The sequence below is a fragment of the Chinchilla lanigera genome, unplaced genomic scaffold (genome assembly GCF_000276665.1).
Source record: "Chinchilla lanigera isolate Chin_1 unplaced genomic scaffold, ChiLan1.0 scaffold00013, whole genome shotgun sequence".
Taxonomy (NCBI): domain Eukaryota; kingdom Metazoa; phylum Chordata; class Mammalia; order Rodentia; family Chinchillidae; genus Chinchilla; species Chinchilla lanigera.
Genome location: NW_004955414.1, coordinates 3,673,582 through 3,699,917, shown reverse-complemented (window position 1 = coordinate 3,699,917; position 26,336 = coordinate 3,673,582). Strand labels below are relative to the sequence as shown.

Here is a 26,336-nt window from a genome sequence, read left to right as displayed (position 1 = left end):
CGGCCGGCCAGGGCGGCGCGGGGAGCTGGCGGGCGAGGCTCCGAGGGCTCGCGGGCTCCCGGAGGGCTGAGGGCGCCGCTCTCACCGTCGGAGTTGGTCTCGGGGTCGAAGCGCTGGCCGCAGCCCCGGTTGTAGCACAGCAGCGCCATTTCCTTCTCCCACCGACGCTGGCGGAGGCAGCACGCCGGGAGCCGCAGGACTACCAGACCGCAACTGTTCTGCGGGGAGGACCGCTCACACAGCCAGGGCGGCTGCCGACTTCCGGAAACGGCCGGTTCCGCTTCAGGAACCTTCGCGAATTTTCCGGTCGCGCAGGCGCAGAAGAGAGGGGAGGAGGCGGAGGAAGCGACGGCGTCGTGACGTATGCGCTGGCGTCGCGCCGGATTGGACGGAGGCGGCCGTGCGCGGGTCGCGGGGAAAACCCGGTCATGTAGAGGAGGTGCTTTAACAGAGAGGAAAAAGTACGTGGGAGCCGGCGCCCTGCCAGGCTTGGTCTCTACTCACTGACACTGCGTCTCGTGCGACGAAAGTGTACTACTCTCCTCGTTCACTGCTCCTAGCCTCCTTTGGGAGGCTGTAATTACTTACGGATGTTGACCTTTATCTCTTAGCTGCTTGAGAGTAAGTGCAGAACCGTGTATTATTTTCAACTCCTCTGCGCAGAATGTAGGACGTTAGTAAATCAGAGCAATCGTGCACGGATTTCTGTGTGTGTGTGTGTGTGTGTGTGTGTGTGTGTGTGTGTGTTCGCGCTCGCGCGCGCAGACGCGCTACCACTACCCTTGTCTCTTGAGCACTGAAGATATGCAGGCATCTGCTAAAGTTTAAATAACTGAACAATTGCGATCAAATCACGTTGAATATATAAAGTACCTAACAGTAATGGGTACAAAAGAAAAACAAGGGTCAGGTAATTCTGGAAATGGTTACAGTTAACTCCAAGATCCTGGGGAGATAGTCGATGGTCAGATTAACTCCTGCTCAACGGATTTGTCAGTACTCAGTTTTGTGCTCTGGAACTCACAGTAAAATTGCAAGTACTTTATAAAAAGTACAGTAAGAATTAACAGGCAGTTCAGACAACACTAACTCCAGTTTCCCAAACTTGGGGCATTTGCAAAGAAGCACTTTTGGTAAGAGATGATATTGAATACTCTTAAAATAGTATTTGTAACAGGCAAACAGAAAGCTGTACAATGTTTCTAATGACTTGTAGTGGTCAGTTTGTTAGAGAACTGCTCACAGTCCTCCCACCTCAACAAAAAAGAGTTTTCCTTTTTCTCTATGCCACTTCTCTCTGTCCTAGAACTATCAAAGCTTTGTGTAGTGATCCCGACATAGATATATAAAACGTTGTTTCCTTCATTTAACCTAACATGAATACTTCATTATATTTCATAAATATTGTTCCAAAGTATTCTGTTGAATATGTACTGTAACTTAATTTTCTTTAATAAACCAACTCTGTCAACTGTATCTAAGATTCAGTGACCAATTTATTGTATATTGGTTTTCTTTCCTTTTCTTTTTCTTTTTTGAGACAGGGTCTCACTATGCAGTTGAGGCTGGCCTTGAGCTCACTTTGTAGCCCAGGCTGGTCTCGACCTCGCAGCTATCCTCCTGCCTCAGCCTCAGTGCTGGGATTACAGGTGTGCCCCCTCCCCCCAACCCCCCCCCCCAGGCCTGGCCTGGTTTTCTTTTTTTAAAATTGCCCTCTTAGGATAATGTTTGAGAGGTAATAGTACTGGAGTAAAGAGCATAAACCTTTTTAAAGTAAGTTTAAGATTTTTAAATATATGTATATATATGCATATGTATTGCCAGTTGCTTTCCAAAAGATCCTAGTTTCCACTTTCATCAGGCATCGTATTAACAAAATACCAAAGTCAGTAATTCCACTATCCATCAGTATATACTGAATAGCTAAAATAACCCTTCAGTAAATTGATTTTTGATGTCCTATCTCCAGGCATTTATTTTTTTAAATTTTTTTTTATTTTAAAGATAAAAGAACTGAAACATATTAACAGACACACAGATATAAATAAAACAACAGAAAAACAAAAGCAATACAGAATTTCAGATAAAGTGATCAGAAATTAACAATGGTTGTTGTACTGTACATTGTTATCTTCAGGTTAGTTACTCAGATAAACAAATATAGGCCTGTAAGGTTGATCAAACAATTAAGCATTAGCTGTTGCTTTCAGTAACACAATAGAAATTAGTAGTACAAGTATCTTAGCTGTCTTGTTGTAGTAGATTGATGAGTAGTGGTCAACTTATAACCCTCAGATGAACTGAGTAAGCGTGGTGCTGGGTGTGGGAGGCCCACCTGGGGATTGTTTCCAGCAGCATAAGAGGCAGAACTGGAAAAGGAGGCTGTTGGGAGCTGAGAGAGGCCGTCAGGAGCTGGTAACAGCTGTAAGGAACTGTTGGTTGTTTTGAAGGAGCTTGTCATGCTGGCTTTTCTGATGAACTTGGCTGTTTTCATCCTTTGAAGAGCTCAGGACCTTGTTGGCACTGAGAATGGCTTCAGTTCACTTTAGGGGAGCTCTGGTCCTCACTTTGAGCATTGCTTCCTGGCTCTGGAGGGGAAGATGGTACACTGCCAGTCTCTGGGAGAAGCTTGCTGCGTTGGCTTTCCTGATGGGAACTCGGCCATCTTGATCATTGGAGGAGCTTGGGACCTCACTATTGCTGAGGATGGCTGTGGTACCTTTTGGGGGAGTTGTGGTTCTTCTGAGCATTGCTTCCTGGCTCCAGTGCAGATCCCTCAGGCTGCTAACACAGGTCCTTCATCCTGCTGGCACAGACTTTCTAGATTCCACCACTGACCTTTGGGCCTTCCCAGCACAGATCCGTGAAACAGGCCTGCATGAGATTGTTATGGACTCTGGGCCTCCAGCTGGACTCATGCAGGACATTTCCATGGGATCCAGGCCCTTTGTTATTTTCCTTGGTCTTAGTGTGTGGACAGATTTCCTGAACCCTTTTGTATATCATTCTTTAGGTGACTATTATAAATAGTCTTACAAAATATGTGTCCTGTATTGTTCCCCTTGCAAAATAAGCGCCAAACCATAACACTTGTGGTTTTTCCTCATCTTTCTTTCTTTTTTCCTTTCCCTCATCCCAGTTGTTCTTTCCTTTTGAGCAGTTTCTTTCCCTTTCACTGTATCTATTGTGCCTTTTAGATTTTATTTCCTCTTTCAGGTTCTTACTCTGGGGAGACAATACAGTATTTACACATGCGGGTCTGATTTATTTCATTTATGAATATGGTCTCTCTAGATGCATCCATTTACATATAAAAGCCTTCTCCAGGCATTTAAAAGATATAGATGTTAAAAAAAAAAGAATTAGGCTGAGGCTGGAGGATGACGTGAACTGTGAGCTCAGTTTGACGCCAGCCTGTGCAACATGGTGAGACCTATCTAAAAACAAAAGAGGAAAGAACGAAAATATGAAGGTATAGTATATATGAAGTTTGTCCTTTCTATATTTTAATGAACTATAAAATATAATCATTCTTGTGATGAAAGTATCGGTTAGAAAAAATGCATTTTTTTTTTTTTTTGCTGTACCTGGGATCAAACGCATGACCTTGCGCTTGCCAGGCAGGCATTTACGCCACTGAGCTATATCCCCAGCCCTCCAAAAATGCATTTCACTCCCATCTCTCCACCTTTCTTACTGTGTGTGCTCCAGTACTAACCACAACTGAGAAACTTTTGTTATATATATAATTTTTTACAGGCCTTAAGTGCAGCTTTCCTTACTCCCCCAGTCCCCCAAAACATCAAAAGTTGCTTTAACTTCGGTCATCTTGTTTATTGTTAACAGGAGAATTAAATATCTTAAAATAATTGTCAGTTCTTACTGGAAAATTGATTATTATAATTTCATTACTTTTTCAAAATTTTAATTATTTCTCAAAAACAATTTTGATGGGAGAAAAAGTTGTGCCTATTTATAAAAATGAATTCAGCCTTACTATTTAAATTTTGTAGCAGTTAAGAGTTTAACCAAAATGGAAAGATCACTCTAGAGTGATTATTTGTACTTATTTTCCTAAGCATATATGTACAGTGTTACATTCGTGTGTGTATGCATGTGTCTGCATATGTACAAGGGGTGAGTAGAGAAATACAGTGCATGTTTATATTTAAAAATAAAAACTTACATAGTAAAGGGCACATTGCCAAGAATGATGTCATAGGTGTTTGAAGCAAGGGGGAGTATTTTGAGCGGGATTAATGATAATGTGTTTTTTATGGTAATGTATTTATTTACTTAAATATTGATCATATTTTATGATCACCCATTGTTGATCAAATGTTTATAGCAATTTCTGTCACATCAGCACGTGTCTGGATCTGGCTCCCAGTGAGTTCTTGCTCTTCCTCAAAGTCAGAATGATTGGCAAAGACAAACATTTGGTGATTTATGCAGCACAACAGCACAGCAGTGCAACTAAAGGCACTTGTGGAAGATCACCTGGGCGACTCTCCCTGAAGGAGGAGCAGTTGTCTCCATTTTGGCAAAACCTAGCTCTATTTCCATGTACTGATGCGTGTAGAGCTGGCTGGGACTTTTCCTTATCCCTTCAATTGGCTTTAAGCAATGCAAATCAGTCCAGCCAAGGTGCTGATATGTAGTCTTTGAAGGAAAGTCAACAGTCTTTTTCCCGTCCCCCTAGCTGCCAGATAAATGGTGTTAGCCAAGGCCAGGCGGGATGGACAGCCCTGCTTCTGCTCCATGCTGTGGGGCTGAGATCCTAAGAGGTTATAGTTTAGGCTGGCCTTGAACTCATTATATACCCTGGCTGGCCTCAAACTCATGGTGCTCCTCCTGCCTTAGCAGGGAGTGTGCTGGGATTATAGATGTACACTATCACTCCCAGCTATATTTATTGTTCTTATTCACCAGACTACACATTACTTCCTTGAGGGATGTACACTTCTGTATCTTTATGGCTTAAAACAGTACTGTTCAATAGAAATACAAATATGAGAACATATATAATGTAAAATTTCCTAATGACCACATTGAAGAAAATCAAGACAAAGGTGAAATTAACTTTAATAGTACATTTGTCCAATATATCAAAAATATTTCAATAGTCAGTGCAAATGTTATTGAAATTTTTTGTACAGTGTCCAGTATGTGGTGTATATTTTAGGCTTATAGCATTTCTTAGTTTGATCTAGTCACATTTCAGTGTTCAGTAGTCACAAATTACTGAGAGTTACCATATTAGGCATAGTCTACCAATCAGTATCTATTTGTCTTAGTTACTTTTCTCTCATTGCTGAGACAAAATACCCAAACCCACAAGTTAAGGGAGGAAAGGTTTATTTAGTTCACAGTTTCTAGGGGTTTCAGTCCGTATGAGCTGGCTCCAAGGCAGGGTGGCATGGCATACAGGCACTGCAGAGGAGAAACAGAGGAGAAACAGCTCATGGTGGGCAGAAAATAGCAAAACAGCAAGAGTGACCACAGCTCTTTTTATTTCTTATATTTTATCCAAACTACTTAGGGTGGGTAGTGCTGACATCCATAATCCTAGTGCCTTTCATCCTTGCATTGCTTCGTGAATCAGTTCCATTGTCAAACACTCTGGATTCAGCCACCTCTGAAAAAGCCCCACCTATGATCACATGAGGCTTTGAGGGGACATCTAAACACAAGTCACAACACTAGTCAATAAATACTTTTAAGTGATTGAGAGAATGAATTTTAATAAGATATTAAGGGGCACTATTATATTGTTTGAGTAGAGTAATTTGACTAACCTGAAAAGATATGTACATTAGGAAAAAGTGAAAAATTAAGTTGTATTATAATCCATTACCTTAAAACAACTATGAGTATGTAGATACATATGTATCCATGTAAATGCACAGAATAATATTAAACAAGATAATGAAGGCATTAAAGAATTGTGGTGGAGCATACCTGCAATCCCAGGTGCTCTGGGAGGCTGAGCCAGGAGGATTTCAAGTTCGAGCCTAGGCTGTACAACTTAGCAAGACTTTTTATCAAAATAAAAGAAAATTAAAAGGGGTTGGGGATATAGCTCAATGTGAAAGCCCTGGGTGTGATCCCCAGTATGGCAGAGAGGGAGAGAGAGGGAGAAAGAGACGATATAGTAATTTTTGATAGCAGTGATTATCATAAAAAGACCAAGATGGGGGCTGGGGATTTAGCTCAGCGGCACAGCGCCTGCCTGGCAAGTGCAAGGTTGTGAGTTTGATTCCTGGTACCGGAGGAAAAAAACAAAAAAACAAACAAAAAAAAGACCAAGATGGATTTAATGGAGTAAAATTAATAGTTTGCTTTTTATTCTATACACAGATTTTAAAAACATGGTAAATATGTACTCAGTTTTTGATATAACTTTATGAAGAGTAAAAACTGTTCTCTATTTTTGATTTATTTAATCCTCAGAAAAATGTATAAATACACCCATTGTGATTGTTTTGAGAAGTTTGTGCTTTATGTGCTTTACCTTATTCATCCTACAAAGCTGAATGTCTTCTATATTTACATAGTGTCCTACTCCCTTTCTTGTTGGTGTGACATACTACCAACACCCACAACTTAAAGGAGAAGAGACTTTTTTTGCTCAACATTTTGTATAGGTTTCAGTGCTTGGTGGCTGGCTCCAAGACAGAGGCACAGCGGAGGCAAGTTGCTTTTGGCCATGGTGGGTAGAGGAGGAGATATGCCCTCCCAGCCATGCCCAAGTGACCCACCTCCTTTGCCCAGGGTCTAGCTCTTAACATCTTATTTAATTATAGACTTCGCAGTCTGCTAATCCACTATTATCATGCCCCATGGGCCAGTCACTTCCCAGAAGCCACCCTGTGAGCTCATGAGGCTTTGGAGGGACATCTAGATATAAACCATAACACATAATTTGTTTTATTCATATAAAAAAGACTTCTCTACATCGTTTAGTATTTTCATCTTAAAAATGTACCTTGATGTTATTGCTTTAACTTCTGCTGTTTGTTTTTATCTGATGACCCTCAGGCCATATATTTAATATTTTATATTTAATGTGAGTCATTTTGTTTTGGGTGTTTTTTTAATAAACAGAAGATAGACTGCTTCTCATTTTTCTTGACTCAAATCTGAGAAGTTGTTGGACTTCACAGTCTAGCTTTTTCCCTTGGGATTAGTGATTTAAAGTTCAGTTGCCAAAGCGGATCTAGAACATGTTAAAGACTTCGTAAGTTACTGAATATTCGTAAACTTCAGTTTTCCTGTCTGTGAAATAGTAACCATAGGATGTTATAAAGATTAAATTAATGCATGTAAAACGTGTGAGCATTAGTGAGTATGAAAAAATTAGCCGTACTTATGGTGTTCTGGCTTGTGTCTACACGTCCCCACAAAGCCTCTTGCACTCACAGGCGAGGCTTTTGCAGAGGAGGCCGGATCTGGGATATGCGATGTTGGGATGAAGGGCTTGTGATTGCTGAATTAGCCCGCTGATTGGTTTGGCCCCAGCCTAAGCAGGGTATCCTGGATAGAATATAAAAGCAGTGGAAAGAAGCTGCTAATGTCACTTGTCTTGTTGCTTCCCTGCTTTCACTGCCAAGAACTTTTTCCTGTGGAGGCCCCGCTGCCATTCCACCTTGCCTTGAAGTCAGCCAATTATGGACTTAAACCTCTACAAACTGCGAGCTGAAATAAACCTTTCCTCCTTTAACTTTGGGTGTTGGGTATTTTGTCTCAGCAATGAGAAAAAGTAGTTAATTCATATGGTTAGGAATAAGATGTGCAGTTTTGCTCTGTTATGTTTCCTTTTATATGTATGGTATGCCTGTGCTTCCTTATTTTTATTCTATTTGCTAAGTAAAGTATACTTTTGCTTTTTAGAATTTCTTCTATGATTTCCAGAATATACAGAATCTGCCAAAAAATGTATACACACTTTAGGAAAAGAAAAACAGCACGATGTTTATTTAGTAATTGACTACCTGAGTATGAGGGACCCTACAGGATGTCATGTGTCATAGAAAGCCTTCTATGCTGCTGACACTTTGAGAAGAAATTGAAAATGCATGTGCAGCAACTCAGTGACCAAGCTTACCCAAGTAGCAGTTCACCATACTAATAAATGTCTGGAAGCTGATGGCCACCACTTTGTAATTGTAAAGGCCAAAGGTAATTTATATTAATCTCATGATGTATCAATAAATTTAGTATTAAAGTATTTATACAAACTTTCCTTTTCCTGAAACATATATATATATTTATATTGGCAGACTTTGTATGTCGTGGTTATAATTCATTTCATAAAATAGTACAGAGTAAAAATGTGTTGGCACTGCATTAAATACCGGGTGCAGTGGGGAACCAAAATGAGAGGGTGTCTGGCTGTCCTCCTCATGTTTGAGTTTCTTTCCTTTTTTAATCAAAGAAGATGATTTATTTAAAGGTGGGGAAAGAAGGAAGAGAGAGAGATGGAAGACAGCTACTCTGGACAAGTAGGGGGTATTCGAAAGTGAAATACTTCTGAATTTCTTGAGAAAGATAGACATAAGTCAAATACTCCTTGCATATTAATTCAATCTCTGAAAATTGCCATAAGTGCTATGAATGAAAGGTACACTGTGCTAAATTAGTGGGGACAAAAGAATTTACCTAATTTGGGCTGGAGTGCAGGCACAGGTAATAGACAAATGTCCCGACCGAGGTGGAAGGTACTGTATCATTCTGGAAACTAAAAATTATGAAAACTAAAAAGTCATTGAAGAGCCTTGTGTGGTTGTTACACACACACACACACACACACACACACACACACACTCTCACATCTACTTCGGAGGCTGCGGAAAAAGGATTGTAAGTTCAAAGTCACTCTAGGCAACTTAGCAAGACCTAACAAAAGTGAAAGTCACTGAGATGGGCTAGGGCTCACAAAGAAGTAATGCCAGGCAAGGGTGGAGAAGTATTTAAATTCTAAACCATATGCATAGACTTAGAGGCTGTCATAAGAATGTCGGGTTTTATACTTAGCCCGTTGAAGAATAATTTAAACAGACTTTTTTGATAGTACTGAGGATTGTACTTAGGGCTTTTACATTGAGCTACATCCCCAGTTCTTTATATTATTTTTAGTTTTGAAATGTGATCTTGCTTAGGTGCCCAGGCTGAGCTCAGATTTGCAACCTCCTGCCTTCTCTTCCCAGAGTACTGGATTGCAGGTGTGCACCACCTTCTTAGCTCTTGGTGGCCAGGAAGCAGAGAGCTAGAGGGCAGGGAGGGACCCGCTGTAACCAGGGTTTGCCTCCTCACGGCACACTTAGCTGCTGAGCTCATTGGTGGATCAATCCACTGGTGAGTACAACACCCACTTTGATCCAGCCTCCTTCCCAGCCTCTGACGTGTGAGGCTTTTGGGGGAACATTCTCAGTCCAAACCACAACAATGCAAAAACTGTTCCACATACACAAAAACTGTTCCGCACAGCATAATGTGGCTGTAAATCCTGGCTTGACACTTCTGCACACATGCACACACCTTGCCCTTTGCCCTACCAAGTGGGTAAACACAAAAGATTGCTTCCTGTATACCTCAGAGTAAGGTACTGAGACACACAGCCAGCTTCTGTTATGCTAAAGTAAAAATTTACAGTACAAGAGTAAGGAGGGTGTGTGTGGCATTCTCTGAGAAAGCTCTATATGAACGATGGTGAACCTTTTAGAGACAAGCACCCAAACTGCAACCCAAATTCCACTTATCACAAAGTGACAACACTGCAATTAAACCCGAGTACTGAGGTTCTGTTTAGAAAAAACAACTCCTACATTAGCATCTTTTGTCTTAAAAGGTAAACACAATAACAGCCATGCCATAAGTTCACCCCCACTACTCTACACTATTTTCCAGAGGCTGAGCAAGTCTGCACTTCCTCCAACAGGATACAAGGGTTTTAATTTTAATTTAATTTAAAATCCATGCTGACACTTTCTATCTTTTGCCATTTTTTACAGTTACCATTCTGACAGCTGTGAGATGATGAAACATTGTACATCCCTGATGATTAGTGCTGCTGGAGTCTTCTGGGTCTGCTGGGCATTTGTCTGCATTCCTTTAGAAATAGCTATTCAGGTCCTTTGCCTATTTTTTACTTAAGTTAACACTATGTTTGCATATTTTATGAGTTATTCTACCAAAATTTGGTTGCATATTTCATTTTGATAAATGCGGAACATCTTTAAACAAAATAGTTAATAAATTTGGATTGAGTCATGGTCCAACTAGATCATCGTCCAAAAAACCTTCAGCAATCAAACCTAGGTCCTTGTTCATTTTAGGCAGACAGTCTACCACTGAGCTACATTCCAAGCCCTCGGAGAATTGCAGTTTTAGAAAGTAAATTACAAACAATAGTACATTGAAATCCAGCCCTACAAAGGAAAGGAGGAACTAAAATGTCAACTGTCTGAGTGACTAGAGGTGGTGGTATTGCATAATAAAAAATGTAGGAAGTTGTGATAAAATATAATGAATATTTAAATTTTAAAAATATATTACAGTGAAAGACATATCATTAGGCTCGCTCAAAATACCCTCCTCACTTTGAGCACATTTATACCACATAGGTACAGATTTACACCCCTTGTAATTTATATCTTCACTTTCTAGCACATGTCATGTATACTTGCACAAGTGCACATACAGTTTTCCTAGTGTGAGCCATCTTTGGGTTTTTCTATGGACAGAAATCCTGATAGAAATTTAAATTCTCAAACAAATATTGTGAAATTTTCTTACGTGACAAATCTCCTTTTTGCTTTTTACCTTTTTATTTTGCGTATGATGTTAGTGGCTTCAGAAAAGAGCTAACAGTCATACATATTTGCCCTTCACCTCACATTCTCAAGGTCCACAAGTTTCCTCTAGTCAATGTGGAGAGTAATGCAACAGCTTCTCATCTCAGCTGCCTCATGTGCGTTTCTCTCTCCATTCCCAGGCTTTGTTGGTGTCAGTATATAAAGTACCTGGTAGAAACTACTCAGCCTTGCTAATAATGATTATCAAACCTGGAAGTAAGAGGAGTACAGATAAAATAATACAACCCTTGACCACAGGGTTGGAAGCTTGTGTATGAACGCTCTCTGATTCTGTCTGTAATGTGGACAGTATACTTGAGATGATTTCTGGAAGTCTTAAAAGAACTGAGCTCTGGTACATATCACAGCAATTAGCTCAATAACGTACCTCAGTATCTGATTTTATTTCTTTCTTTTCCTTTCCAGTTTCACACTCTTTTTTGAGCTAATCACTATAAATGATTTGCTTGCAAGTGTTTGTCTTCAGTTCTGTTTTTCTAATGGAGACAAGTTGAAATGTGCTGAAGTACATGAACTCTTACTGAACATCTTTTTTAAAAATCAATGCTTCATAAAATGAAGTTCACCATATTCACTCAGAGTTTTATAGACTACAAGCTGCACTAAGATACAAGACAATTTTAAAGTGTTTGAGGTTGTTGTTAATAAGAAGAATGACTTCCTTTTGCAAGGATGGCAAGCATTTCCCAAAAATGACATTCCCTTTATTGTCTAAATGCCAGACTTTCTGAGCCTTTTCATTTTCGTTAACTTGAGCACTTTACATGATACTTAGAAATACTGAATGACTTGTTTCAGATTTGAATCAACCAACCAACATTGTGAAGTTCATTTCTAACACTTATTTGTACTACACTTTTCAGTAGTTTCATCAACGCAAAATTTGCAAAGACTTATAGATTCTCCAAAATTTTATATACATGATTATAATTTCAAAGTATTCTAAACTATATTTTCTAAAAGGCTTCCTATTTTAGAGATAGTTTCTCCTATACTTCCTGTATGTCTAACCTAGGAACGGGGCTGGGGCTATAGCTTAGTGGCATAAGCTCCTGCCTGGCAAGTGTAAGGTCCAGAGTTCGATTCCCAGTACCAAAAAAACAAGACACAAACAAACAAAAACTAAACTAGGAACTTATGGAGATAAAAAACAATAGCCAGAAACAAACAAATTTTAGAGGATTACAGTATCAGGACATACAAATTTACTTTATAAGTTCACTAAGTTACATTTTCTAGCAGGCAGTGATTTTTATTTCCTTTTTCACTATTATAAACTGGGTGCTTCCTGACTGATACAGACACTCAATAAATATTTTTGTAAGCCAGACATGGTGACACATGGCCATAGTTCCTGCACTCCAAAGGCTGATGCAGGAGGACCTTAGTGAGTTTAAGGCCAACCTGGGCTACATAGTAAATTCAAGGCCAGCTGGCACTGCAACATGAGACCTTGTCTCAAACAAACGAACAAAAAAAATTGTTTTGAAGAAATGAATTTATACACACTAGATAGGGAAACACTTCAGTGGGTAATTTCACAAGTATCGGTGAATTTCCTTTTTATCCTGTAGAATTCCAAGCAAAACTAAGAAATACATAGTTAAATAAATAAATTAGAAATGCAAATAATAAAACAATATTAGAGTTCAAAAGCATATAGGTAAGAAATCTAAGTTTTAGAGCTAAGCTTTCATGAAAATAGCAGAAGGAATACTCTTAGGTGTTTATAAAGTTGAAGTTCCCTTTAAACAATGAAGAATTTAAGTAGAGATAACTAGACAATAAACCTTAGAGATTAAAGCATTGATAAAAGATGTAAATATTATTTCTTTCCACGAGGTGGCAGCAAAAGTTTATTTTAGAATCACAAAGCAATTTTGGTTACCAGATAAATTTCTAATTTTTTTTTTTATTATGATTCTTTGATCAATCTTATATTCTTAGGTCTGGTGGACTGAGCAACTTTGTTGAAGATGACAATATGTAATGTAGCAACCATTGTGAATTCCTATCATTTTGTTTTGAGGTCGTGTATCATTTTTGTTTTTGTGTTTTGATTTTGTCTTCATCGTTGTTTTGTTTTTTAATTTTTAAAATGAAAAATAAGTAAAATTAAAAAATAAAAAATCTAATGTATAATCTAATGTAAAATCTAATGTATAAGGAACGTGGGAAAATTAAAGCAATGCTTCTTAGGGGTACTACTTCATCAGTTTCTGTGACTTTTTCTATTTGCCTCCTCTCTTCTAAAGTCTCCACTACCCTCTTTTCCTTCCTTCCTTTCTTTTCTTTCTCTCTCTCCCTCCTTCCTTCCCTCCCTCCCGCCCTTCTTCCCTTCCTTCCTTCCTTCCTTCCTTGCACTCGCTTTCTCTCTTTCTTTCTTTCTCTCTTTCTTTCTTTCTTTCTTTCTTTCTTTCTTTCTTTCTTTCTTTCTTTCTTCTTTCTTTCTCGTTTTTCTCTTTCCTGCCTGCAGTGCATTGCACAACAATATTTTGGTCAACGAAGCATAATATATGCTATTCCCATAAGATTATAATAAATATGAAAAGTTCTTCTCCCCTAGTGATATGAAAGTGCAATGTGTTATTCATGTTTTTGTGGTGATGCTCATGTAAATACATCTGTTCTACCAGCTGAATAAAAATACAGTACATATAATTTTGTACGTGGGCCAGGGCTATATACCACAGTGGCACAGTGGCAAGTATGAGGTCCTGAGTTTGATTCCCAGTACCAAAAATAAAAGATATTTATGTAGTACATAATTCTTGATAGTGATACAAATGATTATGTTGCTTATGTATTTACTATTGTACTGTTTCAAAAATCTTACAGTAAATTAGTAGGCCATTTTTGCTGGCAACAGTGTAAGGTAGCCTGTGTCTATTGTGTCTCTTGTTTGCATGAAGAGGCCCTGGCCAGTGACTGACCTATGCCATCTAGACATATACAAGTATGCTCTGTGATGTTTAATCAACAAGGAAAATCATCTAATTCCTATTTCTTGAAATGTGTCCCTGTTATTACATAGCATGCGACTATACATCAAGATTAATCTTAAATTAGAAAGACAGATTTATTATTCCCTAAAAACTTGAATAATTCCCTAAGCCATACAAAATAAAAAAAATTTAGTTATTCATTCAACTGTTAGTGGCTATGTGCTATTTATAGGAAATTATTTATGATAGACGGTAGGAATAGAAACATGAATATTTCATGTAGTGTTCCACTTAGAAATCATCAATTTTAAATATAGACTTTTAAAGTACTTATATAGGGAAAAGCATGGTTTAAGGTTGTTATGGCTTGTATCTAGATATCCCCCCAAGGCCTTGTGAACTCATAGGTGGGCCTTTTCAGAGGTGGCTGATTCTAGGGTGTGTGATGCTGGTATTAAGGGTCCATGATTACTAAATTAGTCCATTGATTGATTAAGCATAGTTGGAGGTGTGGATAATGGAAAGGCCCAGTGTAGGTGGCACCACCTAAAGGAGGGGTAGCCTGGAATGGGTAAACGGGAGAAGTTTTTGCCTTGCTGCTTGCTGCCTTCTGCCTGCCATGAACTGTTTCTCCTGTGTGATGCCACGCTGCTGTGCCCCCTGGCCTTGGAGCCAGCTGACTATGGACAGAAACCTCTACACACTGGGAACTAAATAAACCTTTTTTTCTCCTCTTACATTGAGTGTTGAATATTTTGTTTCAGCAAGGAAAAAAGACAGAGGTTGAAAGAAGAGTGGGAGTGAGGGGTAAATTTGAGTATGCGGCATCCAGGTCTGGATCTCAGGGAAAAGATCTGGGTGTGGTAGAGCAATTAGTTATTCAAAACCACCTTGGATTAAAAAAGTATACTCTTGAGGATAATATTGCTTAGTGGTTAAACTGTCTAAAAGCCTATTAGGCCTTCACCATATCTACTTTGTAAAACTAAATAAAATGGTAACTATAAAGTAGAAATTAAAAAAATGTGAATAGAGTAGGTAATGTGATTAAATAATAGAGGTCATAATGACTTTTAAAGAATTTCAGAAATAAAAAATGTTATGAAGTGTTGTCAGGCTGTATTACATATTTTTATTCATATATGTCATTTCTCTTGGAAAGTAATTCTATAAAGTGAAAAGTGGGAAAGGAAGGGGTCAAATATAATGGAAAGGGAAATTCAAATAAGAGGGAAAGCAGAAAACATCTTCTAAGCACTTTGCAGGGCATCAGGCTTTAACAGGAGCAGTTCAGGGAGTATTTGTTCACATTAAAATATGGAAGAATTCTAGATATTTCTGTTTCAAATGTGTTTAAGAAGAAAAAAATCATTGTGAATACTGATAGCATTGTAAGTTTCAAGCTGTCATGTAATGAACACTTCATTGGCTGAACTTTTAATCCCTGTTTCATAATATTTGTTTTATCTTTCTGTTGTTGAAAGTAAGGAAATATTTCTCAGAAATATGACCTCAGAAGTTAAGTGTAGGGGCCAGGGATGTAGCTCAGCATCATGGTTCCTGCCTGGCAAGCTCAAGGTCCTGAGTTCGATTCCTGGTACCATAAACAAGGACAAAAAAGTTAAGTATAGTTCAGTAAACATATTTCTATAGTGTTTGTGTTATTCAAGGTTAAATACAAATAAAAGTACAGACACTTTAAAATAAGAGCCAACTAAATTGTTTAAATCTGTACATTATTATGACTTGGGTCATCTAAAAGTATTTTAGTTGTAATATATTGTTATGTATTAACAATATTAGGAAGTAACATAAACAATACTAAGACAATATAAATATTGTTATATGTTATCGTTAATAATAGCTGACAAGAGGGTGGCTCTTTTGTGTTCATGACTACCTGTGACAGTAAGGACACTCACTGCTTCCTTTGTCTCATGCTCTTTGCTTTTAGTCCTCACAATAACTGAAATGAGCATTAGCTGTCCTGACTGCTTTAGGTCAGGGTGAATAGCCATAAAGGGTTCAATCAGCATGCCTAAATTGTTATAGGCACTAATTGCAAAGATATAATTCAAACTTTGCTATTCTGATCCAGAGTTCACATACTTAATTGTGATTAACTAAAACATTTAAACATTCTTATTATATTAAATTTGGAACTTAATTAAGCACAGAGTTCTAGTATATGTTATGGTAACTGGTGTAATTAATTTGAAGATCTTGTAGAATTTTCTTAATACTATTTCTCAGTAAGTGTTATCTTTGTATGCAAAGTTTAGTCTAAATTTCGTTTTTAAGTGTTAAGTGCAAAGACATTATATAACACCATGGATGCCTAATGCATGTATGTTGAATAAATTGTGCAGTATAACTGCTAAGAGAAAATTGCTGTAAGAAAAAGATGCAATGTTTGAAAACTATTTCTACTTTATTTTTTTTAAATTAAACTTTTAAGTTTCGGATGATTCAAGATTCATATGCTGGTATTTAAAAATCCTTTGTGGTCAACTTGTAACACCCAGTTGAACTGAACCAGTGTGGTGCTGGGTGTGGGAGGCCCACCTGAGGATTGTTGCCAGCTGCATGAGAGGCAGAGCTGGAGAAGAACAGAGGCTGTTGGGAGCTGAGAGAGGCTGTTGGGTGCTATTCGAAGCTGTAAGGAGCTGTTCTCTTGGAGGAGCTCGTCATGCCGGTTTTCCTGATGAACTCAGCTGTTCTCATTGTCTGAGGAGCTCAGGACCTTGTTGCCACTGAGAATGGCTTTGGTTCACTTTGGGGGAGCTCTGGTCCTCACTTTGAGCATCACTTCCTGATTCTGGAGGGCAAGATGCTGCACTGCTCAGTCTCCTGGAGGAGCTTGTCATGTTGGCTTCCTGATGGGAACTCCGCTTTCCTTGTTGGAGGAGGTTGGACCTCACTGTTGCTGAGGATGGCTGTGGTACCTTTTAAGGGAAGCTCAGGTTCTTACTCTGAGCATCGCTTCCTGGCTCCAGTGCAGATCCCTCAGCCTGACATCACAAATCCTTCATCTCGCTGACATAGACTTTCTAGCTTCCATCACTGACTTTTGGACCTCCCCAATGCAGATCTGTGAAACAGGCCTGCATGAGACATTGTCATGGGTTCTAGGCCTCCAGCTGGACTCGTGGGAGGCATTGCTGTGGGCTCTAGGTCTTCAGCTGAACTCATGCAGGACATTTCCATGGGATCCAGGCCCTCAGCTGGATACTTTGGCCTTTAGTGTGAGGACAGATTTCCTGCACTCTTAGTATATGATTCTTTGGGTGACTATTATAAATCTTATAAACTATGTATCCTGTATTGTATCGTTTCACTTTGCAAAAAAAGCCTAACTGCGACACCCTGCAGTATTGATAAGATTGTATACACTTTACCTGATTTCTTCCAATGGTAACTTAATGTAAAACTATAGTGTAAATATTATAATGAGGTAGATTGACATTTACCTAAACCCCTCATCTTAGTCAAACTTTTCTCATTTTGCAGATACAGTTAAGAAATATTTAATAATGGGATGTGCTGAGAAATGGGTTGTTAGGCTCTATCTGTCTATCTATCTATTCCCTATTCCTCCTGGAGGTACAATTAATAAAAGAACTTGAGATTAAAACCAGCACAAGAAAAATGGTACAATCAGAGGTTGTACACATGGAACACACGAGATGTAGAAGGCTTCTTTTGGTTTTTTTTTTTTTTTTTTTTTTTTTTTTTTTTTTTGTTTTTTTTTTTTGGTTTTTCTCCGGTACCGGGAACTGAACTCACGACCTTGCGCTTGCCAGGCAGGCGCTTTTAGCCGCTGAGCTAAATCCCCAGCCCCTGGAAGGCTTCTTCTGCCATAACACAGCATACTGTTTTACAGTAAAGCATTTTTTAAATAGAAGTATACTATAAAACAATGACAAAAGTATATATAGTAAATATATAAACCAGTAGTACAGTCATTTATTATCATTATTAATTATTACTGGTATGCACTACAGCATAATTACATGTACTTTTATATGGTCAGGAGCACAGCAGGATTTTTTATGCCAGCATCAGGAAAAACATATGTGATGTGTGGTTCAACAGCAGTACTGTGGTTATGACATCACCACATGGTAGGAATTCTTCAATCCCATTATTAGACACTGGGTCCAATGTGGTACATCACTGACTAAAATGTCATTATGTAGTGCGTGGGTATACACACTTGTGTATGCATTTCTATACAAATCTTATGGAAATATATATAGATTCATATGGCTATTGCCACAGTCAAGGTATGCGGCCTTTCCATCGCTAAAAGCATCCTTAGTGCTCCAGTCTTCCAATACTAGCTATTTCCTTGCACATCCACTCCTATTTCCTTATTATAGTTTTGCACTTTTGGAATATTGTATGAGTAGAATCATATAATATGTACTCTCCTAGAATTGTCTTCTCACTCAGAATAATTGAAAACATACCTGATTTGTTTTTATTTTTAATTGCTGTGCAGTATTATATAGTATGAATGTGTCACAATTTGTCCAGCCTTTTTCTCACTGAGATTATTTGGATTATTTCCATTTTTTAAACTTATTACAAGTAAAGCTACTATGAACATTTGCACATTTTTGGAAGGCAGCTATGCTCACCAGTGTACCACCAATGCACACTTGTCTGTATGTTTTTGGATGAACATAAATATTATTTCTTTGTGACAAATGCCCTAAGGTCCAGTTGCTAGACTGTATTGGAATTGCACAACTTTCAAATTATTCCATGACAACTTTCCTGTTTTTCATTCCCATCAGCAGCATATAAATGATCTGGTTTCTTGACAAAACTGTCAGAAGTTGGTATTATACTTAATTTTAATTTTCATAATTCTAATAGGTGTATAGCAAATCTTAACAATTTTAGCTTTCATTTTTCTAATGGAAAGTGATGTTGAGGCCTTTTCAAGTACCATCCATTTTTCTTCTGTGGTTGTATATGACAGTGAATTTTATTTATGTATTATCTTCATTGAAATGTCTTTTCAGGTCTTTTGCCCAATATTCCAGTTGGATTTTTATACCATTGAATTTTGAGAAGTTTTATTTATATAGACAAGATATCTGTCATTTGTTCCTCATGTGTTCTAGACAATAGCTTTTTGTATGGCTTGCAAATATTTTCTTCTAGTTTACAGTTGCTGTTTTGTCCTCTTCTCAGGGCTGCCTGCAGTTTAGATGTACCCTCTAAAGACCTATCTGTGCAAGGCTTGGTCCACAGCTCTGTTGGTCCATGGCACTGTTGGCAGGCAGTGACATTTTTGAGAGGTATGGATTAGTGGGGAAAAAGTGCATCCTTTGGGGATGTGCCCTTGAAGAGACATCGGGATTCTGGCTGCTTGCTATTTCTGTCATGTTGCTTCTGGCTGCAGATAGGAAAGAAGCTCTTTCTGGCACATCCTCTCACCCTGATGCCACAGAACAAAAAGCAGGAGGCCAAGTTGCCATGGACTGACATTTCTGAAACCATAAGCCTAAACATTTCCTCCTTATAAGTTAAGTATCCCAAGTATTGTGTCACAGTCATGGAACGCTGAATAACAGTGTTTTTTATGAAAGACAGTTTTTTAATTGTGAAGTCTGATACATCAATTTTTCTTTTATAAATCTAGCTTTTTGTGTTGTTTGAGTTCTTCCCCAAACTGTCAATTTTAAAGATTATTTTCTATGTATTTCCCCTAAAAGTTTGTAGTTTAGTGTTTTACATATGTTTGTGATTTGTTTTGAATATTTTCATAAAAGAAGATGAAGTCTAGATTGAACTTTTTTTCTATCCATGACTGATTGTTACATTATCACTTTTTGAAAAGGCTGTCATTCCTCCTTTGAATCCCCCTTTCAACTTTATCAAAAATCAGTTGGACATATTTGTATGGGCTCATTTCTTTGTTACCTGTTTGATGCCATTGAAATATGTAAAGATATCATAAGATATATTTATTACCAGGAAAAGGAAAGGGAAAATTTTAGAACAGAAGCCAGCAAACTTTTCTTGAATATATTTAGACAGTGAATATTTTGGGCTTTGTGGTCTCTGTCACAACTATTCAACTCTTTTTGTCCTTTAGACACAGTCATAAATATACATACATGAATGGTCTCACTGTATTTGTTTACTTTATCCATAAAGTATATCAGAGGTTGTGTTTGGCCTATTGGCTGCAGTTTTCCAGTTCCACCTCTAAAGAATACTAAGGCATAATTGCATTATCAAGAATGTATTGGATATTTAGGAAACACTGTACTGCTAAATTCCTTCTAGCACTGCAATATTTAACATGTGATGGCCTTGCTATCATCTTATTCATTCTTACTTCAGTAACGTGTGGAGCCATTTTAAAGGGAAAGTACTCTTTTGTATTCCTAGGGAGTATTTAAATTATTTTACTATAGCACTTCTTAAATATGTAAAAATATAAAATTAGGTATAATTTTATTTTATTTTTAGCTCATATTTTATATTTTCAAAATATAAAACAAAATTAATATTGAAAATATTAGTTGATGGGCGAATGTTAAAGATAAATTACTTTTCAAGAGGAAAATTATACTGATTCTTTTAAAGCAAAGACTACTCTTTTAACATGGCTGTGTGATATCTCAGTTCTCTAATGTTTCGATTTTTTAACTCTTTTAAATTTGCTGTTCATTCAGTATATTGATAATTATATTTGGACTTCACAATGACAAAATTGATTAGTTATATATAATTTTTTCTTTTTAGCCTGTTACAACTAAAAGGCCTTCCTTGTTATAGCATTTTTATAGGCACAAACTGAATACTGAATTTATGACATAGTTCATAGACTTAAGATGGTCTTCAGATGATCCAGAATATACTTATATTTTATCTTATAAATTAGAGCATAAAGTTTGTAAAGTACTAGCTTAATAATAATAACTCCTTAAATAGTTCCTTAAAACACTGTTTTGGAAATGCTGATCTTGAATTTAACTGAAAAGCTGATAGCAAGTCTCTTGTGAAAATACGGAGGAATACTGTATATGATTCACTTAGGAATTTTGAAGCATTGTCATGAATCCTTATCAGAATCTTGTTAGTAATGATATTCTCCTAGTATACAGTATAATGTAGGTTGCATTAGTATTTATTTTTTTTTTGGTTTTTCTCCGGTACCGGGAACAGTTGCATTAGTATTTAAAAAGTTTTCCCAGAATACTAACTGCATATTAGTGTAGGAACTGAAAATAAATTTAATGCTTGCTTCTTGCCCTGGACCAATTTTGTGTCCAGTTTAGGAAACAGTATAGTCACATTAAGTTGGTACTATCAGTAGTTAACCTTTATTCAATGCTCATTATTTTCCATGTTCTATTCTAGGTTCTTCACATATATTACCTCATGTAATCATACAAGCAACTTTATAAGGCAGGTGCTTTTATTTTCCCTTTTAGATAGAAGTAACTAAAATGCAGAGAAGTCAGGTAACTTGCCTAAGATCCTACAGTTAATATATGATACCATTCAAACCAGGTGACCTGACTCAGTAGCCTATACCTTTAATCTTTGTCAGTATTGCTTCTTCCAGAAAAATAATATCATCACGTTGGTTTTTAAAGACCACGTTTTGCATCATTTTGTTATGTAAGTTGCATTTTTAACATCTTATACTCCTTCACCAGTCTAGTCAGTATATTGATACATCATTTTTTGTTCACTGTATAATTGAGGGGAGTGTTTATTCTTTATATTACTAAATTTTGTTACATTTTGTTACTAGTAAAATTCTTATACATTTAGTTTCTGTACATTCTTCAGACTGACAATCTTTCTTTTAGATTGTCCTAGATTGGACTGCTGAGGAAATTTTATTTAATGTAGAGATCATTACCTGATTGACCATGTAGACATACTAAAAGAATTAATAAAACACTGTGTTCTGATCAAACAAGACTGCTAAAGTTGGAAATTATTTGGCTCATTAAGATGTATTTTTGCAAGTATTTCTGTACATGTGCCAATTTTGAATTGTTGATCTTTTAATCTTCATAAATTAGTCCAGTCAAGGATGAGTGAATTTTCTTCAACAGTTTCAATAATAATATTAACAGGGATTTAACTGATGTCAGTCCCTTCCAATAAATGTATGTTTTATTGAGTAGTCTTCTCCTAACTAAATTTAGCTATTTTATTCTGTGGTGGTTTGATAATTTAGGCTGTTTCTTCTTTTAAATCTAGGCCACTTAATTGATGGCATATCACACTTCTATATTGCTTGTCTATATTGCCTGTTCCTAAATCTATAAAATTCAAATGCTTATAAGTTAATATCTTAGCTATGCTAATAAAAATTCCATAGTCTTATTGATGTTTGCATTGCTTTAGCTGTTAATATGATGAAGAAATACAAACATGATGCAGCAGGTTATACTTCTCAGGGAAAAAATGACAGACATTTTATCCTTTAAAGACGTGGTGTATTTTAGTCATTCATAACTAAAAACAAAGCTTTCTGAGAGGCAGTGGCAATAAACAGAGTGATGAAATTAGAGGAGGAATGAAGTTTCAGTAAAACAAAAATATTTATTAACTGATAGGTGTATGCTCATCACACATATAAGACATATATCCAACTTTAATTTTTTTTTTTTTTTTTTTTTTAAGACAGGGTCTCACTATGTAGTTCAGTCTGGCCTCAAACTTGCAGAAATCCTCCTGATTCATCCTGCTAAGTGCTGAAATTACAGGCGTGTGCCACCACATCTGGCCCAATTTTAATATCACATATGTATAGTAAGTGAATATAATACGCCATACATAATAAAATTGTTTAAAGTTACAAGGTTTAAGCAAGTAGTTGCTCAAAAATGTATACTGATTCTTTGTAATTTTATTAACTTAATCAGCAAATTTTTAATGAGGTCTTACTATCATTTTTATTTGACTCTGAAGTATATTGATTTGACTCCACATTTTAACATTTTGAGATTGAGGTACATTGTTTAATCCATGTTGAATTTGCAGCCACATTGCCTAGACTTTGGTAGAGCTGCTGTGTGGTCCTCACTGCACAAAGACTTAGCTATGTGTAGGTGTATGTTTATTTCTTAGCTCAGCTACATAATTTGCAAATTGGTAGCCAAAAAGAAGATTGAAGTTTAATTTCAAAACTTAATTGTATCTCAAAATTCATAAAAATTGTTACATTGAAATGAAAATATTGGGTGCAAAGGAGCGTAAAACAGATTTGTAAGATGAAAAGTTATTATAAATGGAGCAAATACTTGTTACTGGCACATCATATGAATATTATTAAAGCACCAACCAAGTGATTTACAATACTTAGAAAACAAGTACACAATAAGACAAACCTGAGTCTTGTTTTGTCATGGAGATATTTGAAAAAGGTTTCTGGTCACACTCCAGGCAGTGCAATTAAAGAGTGAAGAAACTGCCAGATCTCTTGGAACAGATCAGAGAATTTTCAAAGCTAGGAATAGTTGGTGTAATAATTCATACATCATGAAAATTTATCCCTCAGATGCTGAGCATGTAACTTTCAAAGGCTTCCAGCTGACTGAAACTGTTAGCTTCCAGGGATACATAAGTCATATAAGGGGAAAAGGAAACTTTGAATTTAAATAAGTAGGTAATGTAGATAAAATCTTGATATTATTTGATATGCCAGAAATTATACAGTCAGTCTTAAATGTGCTAAAGCCGCCAGGATCACAAGCACAGAGTGTAAAAAGCAGTATTTCTCTTATGGAACTGTACATACCTGAAAGTGATCCAGAGAGGAAGATTTTAGCTCTGAAGTGTTGTGAACACTCCCATATTTACCAGGGGACAAAACTTTGTACCATAGATAATGTGTAAAAAGCCTGTGGATTATAAATAGCTTTAGTTTCCTCCTAAAAAAATCAGTAACTCCAACATGGAATGGTAATTCCAACAATGACAGCGCAAGCTAGAGCAAGAGTTAGAGTGACAGTGATAGGGAGATGCTGAAAGAGAAGAGTGAAATGAGCAGGTGCACTCTAGTACTTTAAAGTCCAGTTGAGGAAGAGCCATCAGAAAGAAACCTAAAGGGGTAGACAGAAGAGAGAAAATTCTCCGGAACTGTGCCAAGGAATTGAACCAAAGATAGTTATTTCAAGAAGGTGGGAGTGATCGGATCTGGCAAGTACTGCTGCTGAAATACTAGGATGAAGGCTGAAATATGGCCATTGAATTAGTTGCAGGGTGTTAACTGAAATGGAAGGGAAGTAGTTTTTCTTGCAGTAGTGGGACAGATTACATTGGTCAGGAAAGTTAATAGCAAAAGAATGCGGAGACTGAATTTAAATAAATTTTTGACAACTCTATGCAAAGGATATGGACAGGCAAACTTGGTGGTGAGAGTTTTTTAAAATAACTGTTTTAGACTAATTCAGAGATAAAGTTATAGGGGAACAGTAATTCACTGCAGTTTAAACAGCAGATTACAACTTGGAGTATCGTAACATTAATTTAGTGAGCGGTGAGCAGCATTAATACAAATGGAAAAGATAAGAAAATAGCAATGCACCATGCACAGTAAATAGTGGTATATTGTAAAATTTTTGTTTTGGTCATTTGTATGAATTATTGACTTCAAACAGTAAGAAATACGCCTTGTGTATTTATGTATGACACTTAAATATGGTGTATATATTATGTATAGTATACATGCATTCTATGTATATATTGGGTTGAAATGTGATTTTTTTGTTGTTGTGGGTCATAGTACATGTAAAAATGCTCTGAAGACAAAAGTATGAAACATTTGCATAGATTACAGAGAGAGTGGGAAAGGCTGTAACCCCAATGGCACATACAGAAGTTGGCCTTTCAGAGGAGGAAAAGCACAGCATGTTTTGTAGAGCATAGGAGGAGAAGATTGGTACCAGTGCTGGGGACTGGCAGATTTGGCAGCAGAATGGTGAAAGAACTCTTTTCTGATGACTCTGGCTAAGCACAGTCAATTACTTACTGAGAATAAAGTGTTCAGAGAAGGTAACAGGATGTGTAAGGATGAAAGAAGTTTGAAATCCTTTTTATAGAAGTTACATCAAATTGCCTAGGGAATTATAAGACATCAGTTGATTGAAGACTATTCAGCTGCCTGAGTGTGGACACAGGGAGGGGACAGGTGGATTGTTGGATTTCAGCTGGTGGCTTTGAAAGAAAGAACTAGTTGATGAGGGAGGCGCTCCTGGTGAATTACAAGGAAACATCTCTTCAAATGGAAATTTACTTTCTATGTGTAAATTTCCTCCACACAATGACTTTTGTCCTGCTTTTGGAGCTTCATTTTATTTCTACTGATTCACAGTGGCTTTAGCTCAAAATCTACATGCCAAGGAGGTACATGATGTGGTGGTGTATTCTGGCATCCTCCAGATCTCTTTATTGGTAGTTCAAGAATGTGTTGTTTAAATTCCACATACTTTCCAGTTTTCCAGTAGTTTCTCTGCTGTGGATTTCTTTTTTTTTTTTTCTGGTACCGGGAATCGAACTCACTACCTTGCCTTTGCGGGGCAGGTGCTGTGCCTCTGAGCTAAATCCCCAGCCCCTCTGCTGTGGATTTCTATTTTAACTCTATGGCAGGAAGACCAGGTGCTTGGTATGTTTTAAATCTTCATACATTTGTTAGGACTTGTTTTGTGACCTCTTCTAGAGAATGTTCCATATACATTTGAGAAGAATGTATAGTCTAGTATGACCAGGTGAATGTTCTGGATATCTGATAGGTCCACTTGGTTTGCATAGTGTTGTTCAAGTCAGAATCAAACAAATGAAAAGAGCAAAAAGTATATGGAGTCTTTTTCTGGAGAAAATAGGACAATGAAGCTGAAGGCTCAGAGAGATTGAAGAACATTCGGAATTGGGGTTCTTGAGCTTGAAAGTGAGAATTTTCGTGTGAAATGTTTGTGATTTTTGAAATGGAGAAATTTTCCTTGATAAGTTGAAGGGGATTGGAGGAGATGGCATGAAATATCGTTAGCGATGAAGCCTGGAAACCATTAACACATGACAGACTGTCCACACAGACACTCAGTTTCTATAATGGTAAGTGTAGAAAGCGGGGGGGTGGGGATTCACTAAGGTAAGTAATAAAAATACTCAGATTAATCGGCCAGGATATTGGTACATGAAAATAAGGAACAAGACTGGAAGACCTTTTGTGGAGCAAGAAAACAATGATAACTCTAGTACCACTTCTAACCCATGAGCTATCTAAGATACGGATATTACCCAAGAGTACCCATTCTCGATTCAAACTTCCTCTATTATGGCCTTTAGCTCTCTGCACTTCCATGACACTGATACATTTACTTAATTTCTCTATATTTCAGTTTAATAGCTATAAAATGTGGATAAAATTACCTGCTTTATGGGGTTACTAACTACAATAATTGAATAAATACATTTGTGCCATTTTTTTGTTTTTGTTTTTTTTTTTTTTTTGTTTTGTTTTGTTTTT

General features: G+C 37.2%; 1 protein-coding gene and 1 long non-coding RNA gene across 2 annotated transcripts in view; one reads left to right on the top strand and one right to left on the bottom strand.

Moving 5' to 3' along the window:
• Chordc1 (cysteine and histidine-rich domain (CHORD) containing 1) overlaps positions 1-266 on the bottom strand; it is a 17,549-nt gene extending 17,283 nt beyond the window's left edge. Inside the window, exon 1 of the mRNA XM_005379722.2 lies at positions 86-266. Coding sequence (XP_005379779.1) covers positions 86-149 — 64 coding nt within the window. The 5' untranslated portion in view covers positions 150-266. The remainder of the gene's footprint in view (positions 1-85) is intronic.
• Positions 267-377: 111 nt separating this feature from the next.
• Positions 378-26,336, top strand: part of LOC106148033 — a 120,264-nt gene continuing 94,305 nt past the window's right edge. The window contains exon 1 of the long non-coding RNA XR_001233145.1: positions 378-621. This is a non-coding gene — a long non-coding RNA (uncharacterized LOC106148033). The remainder of the gene's footprint in view (positions 622-26,336) is intronic.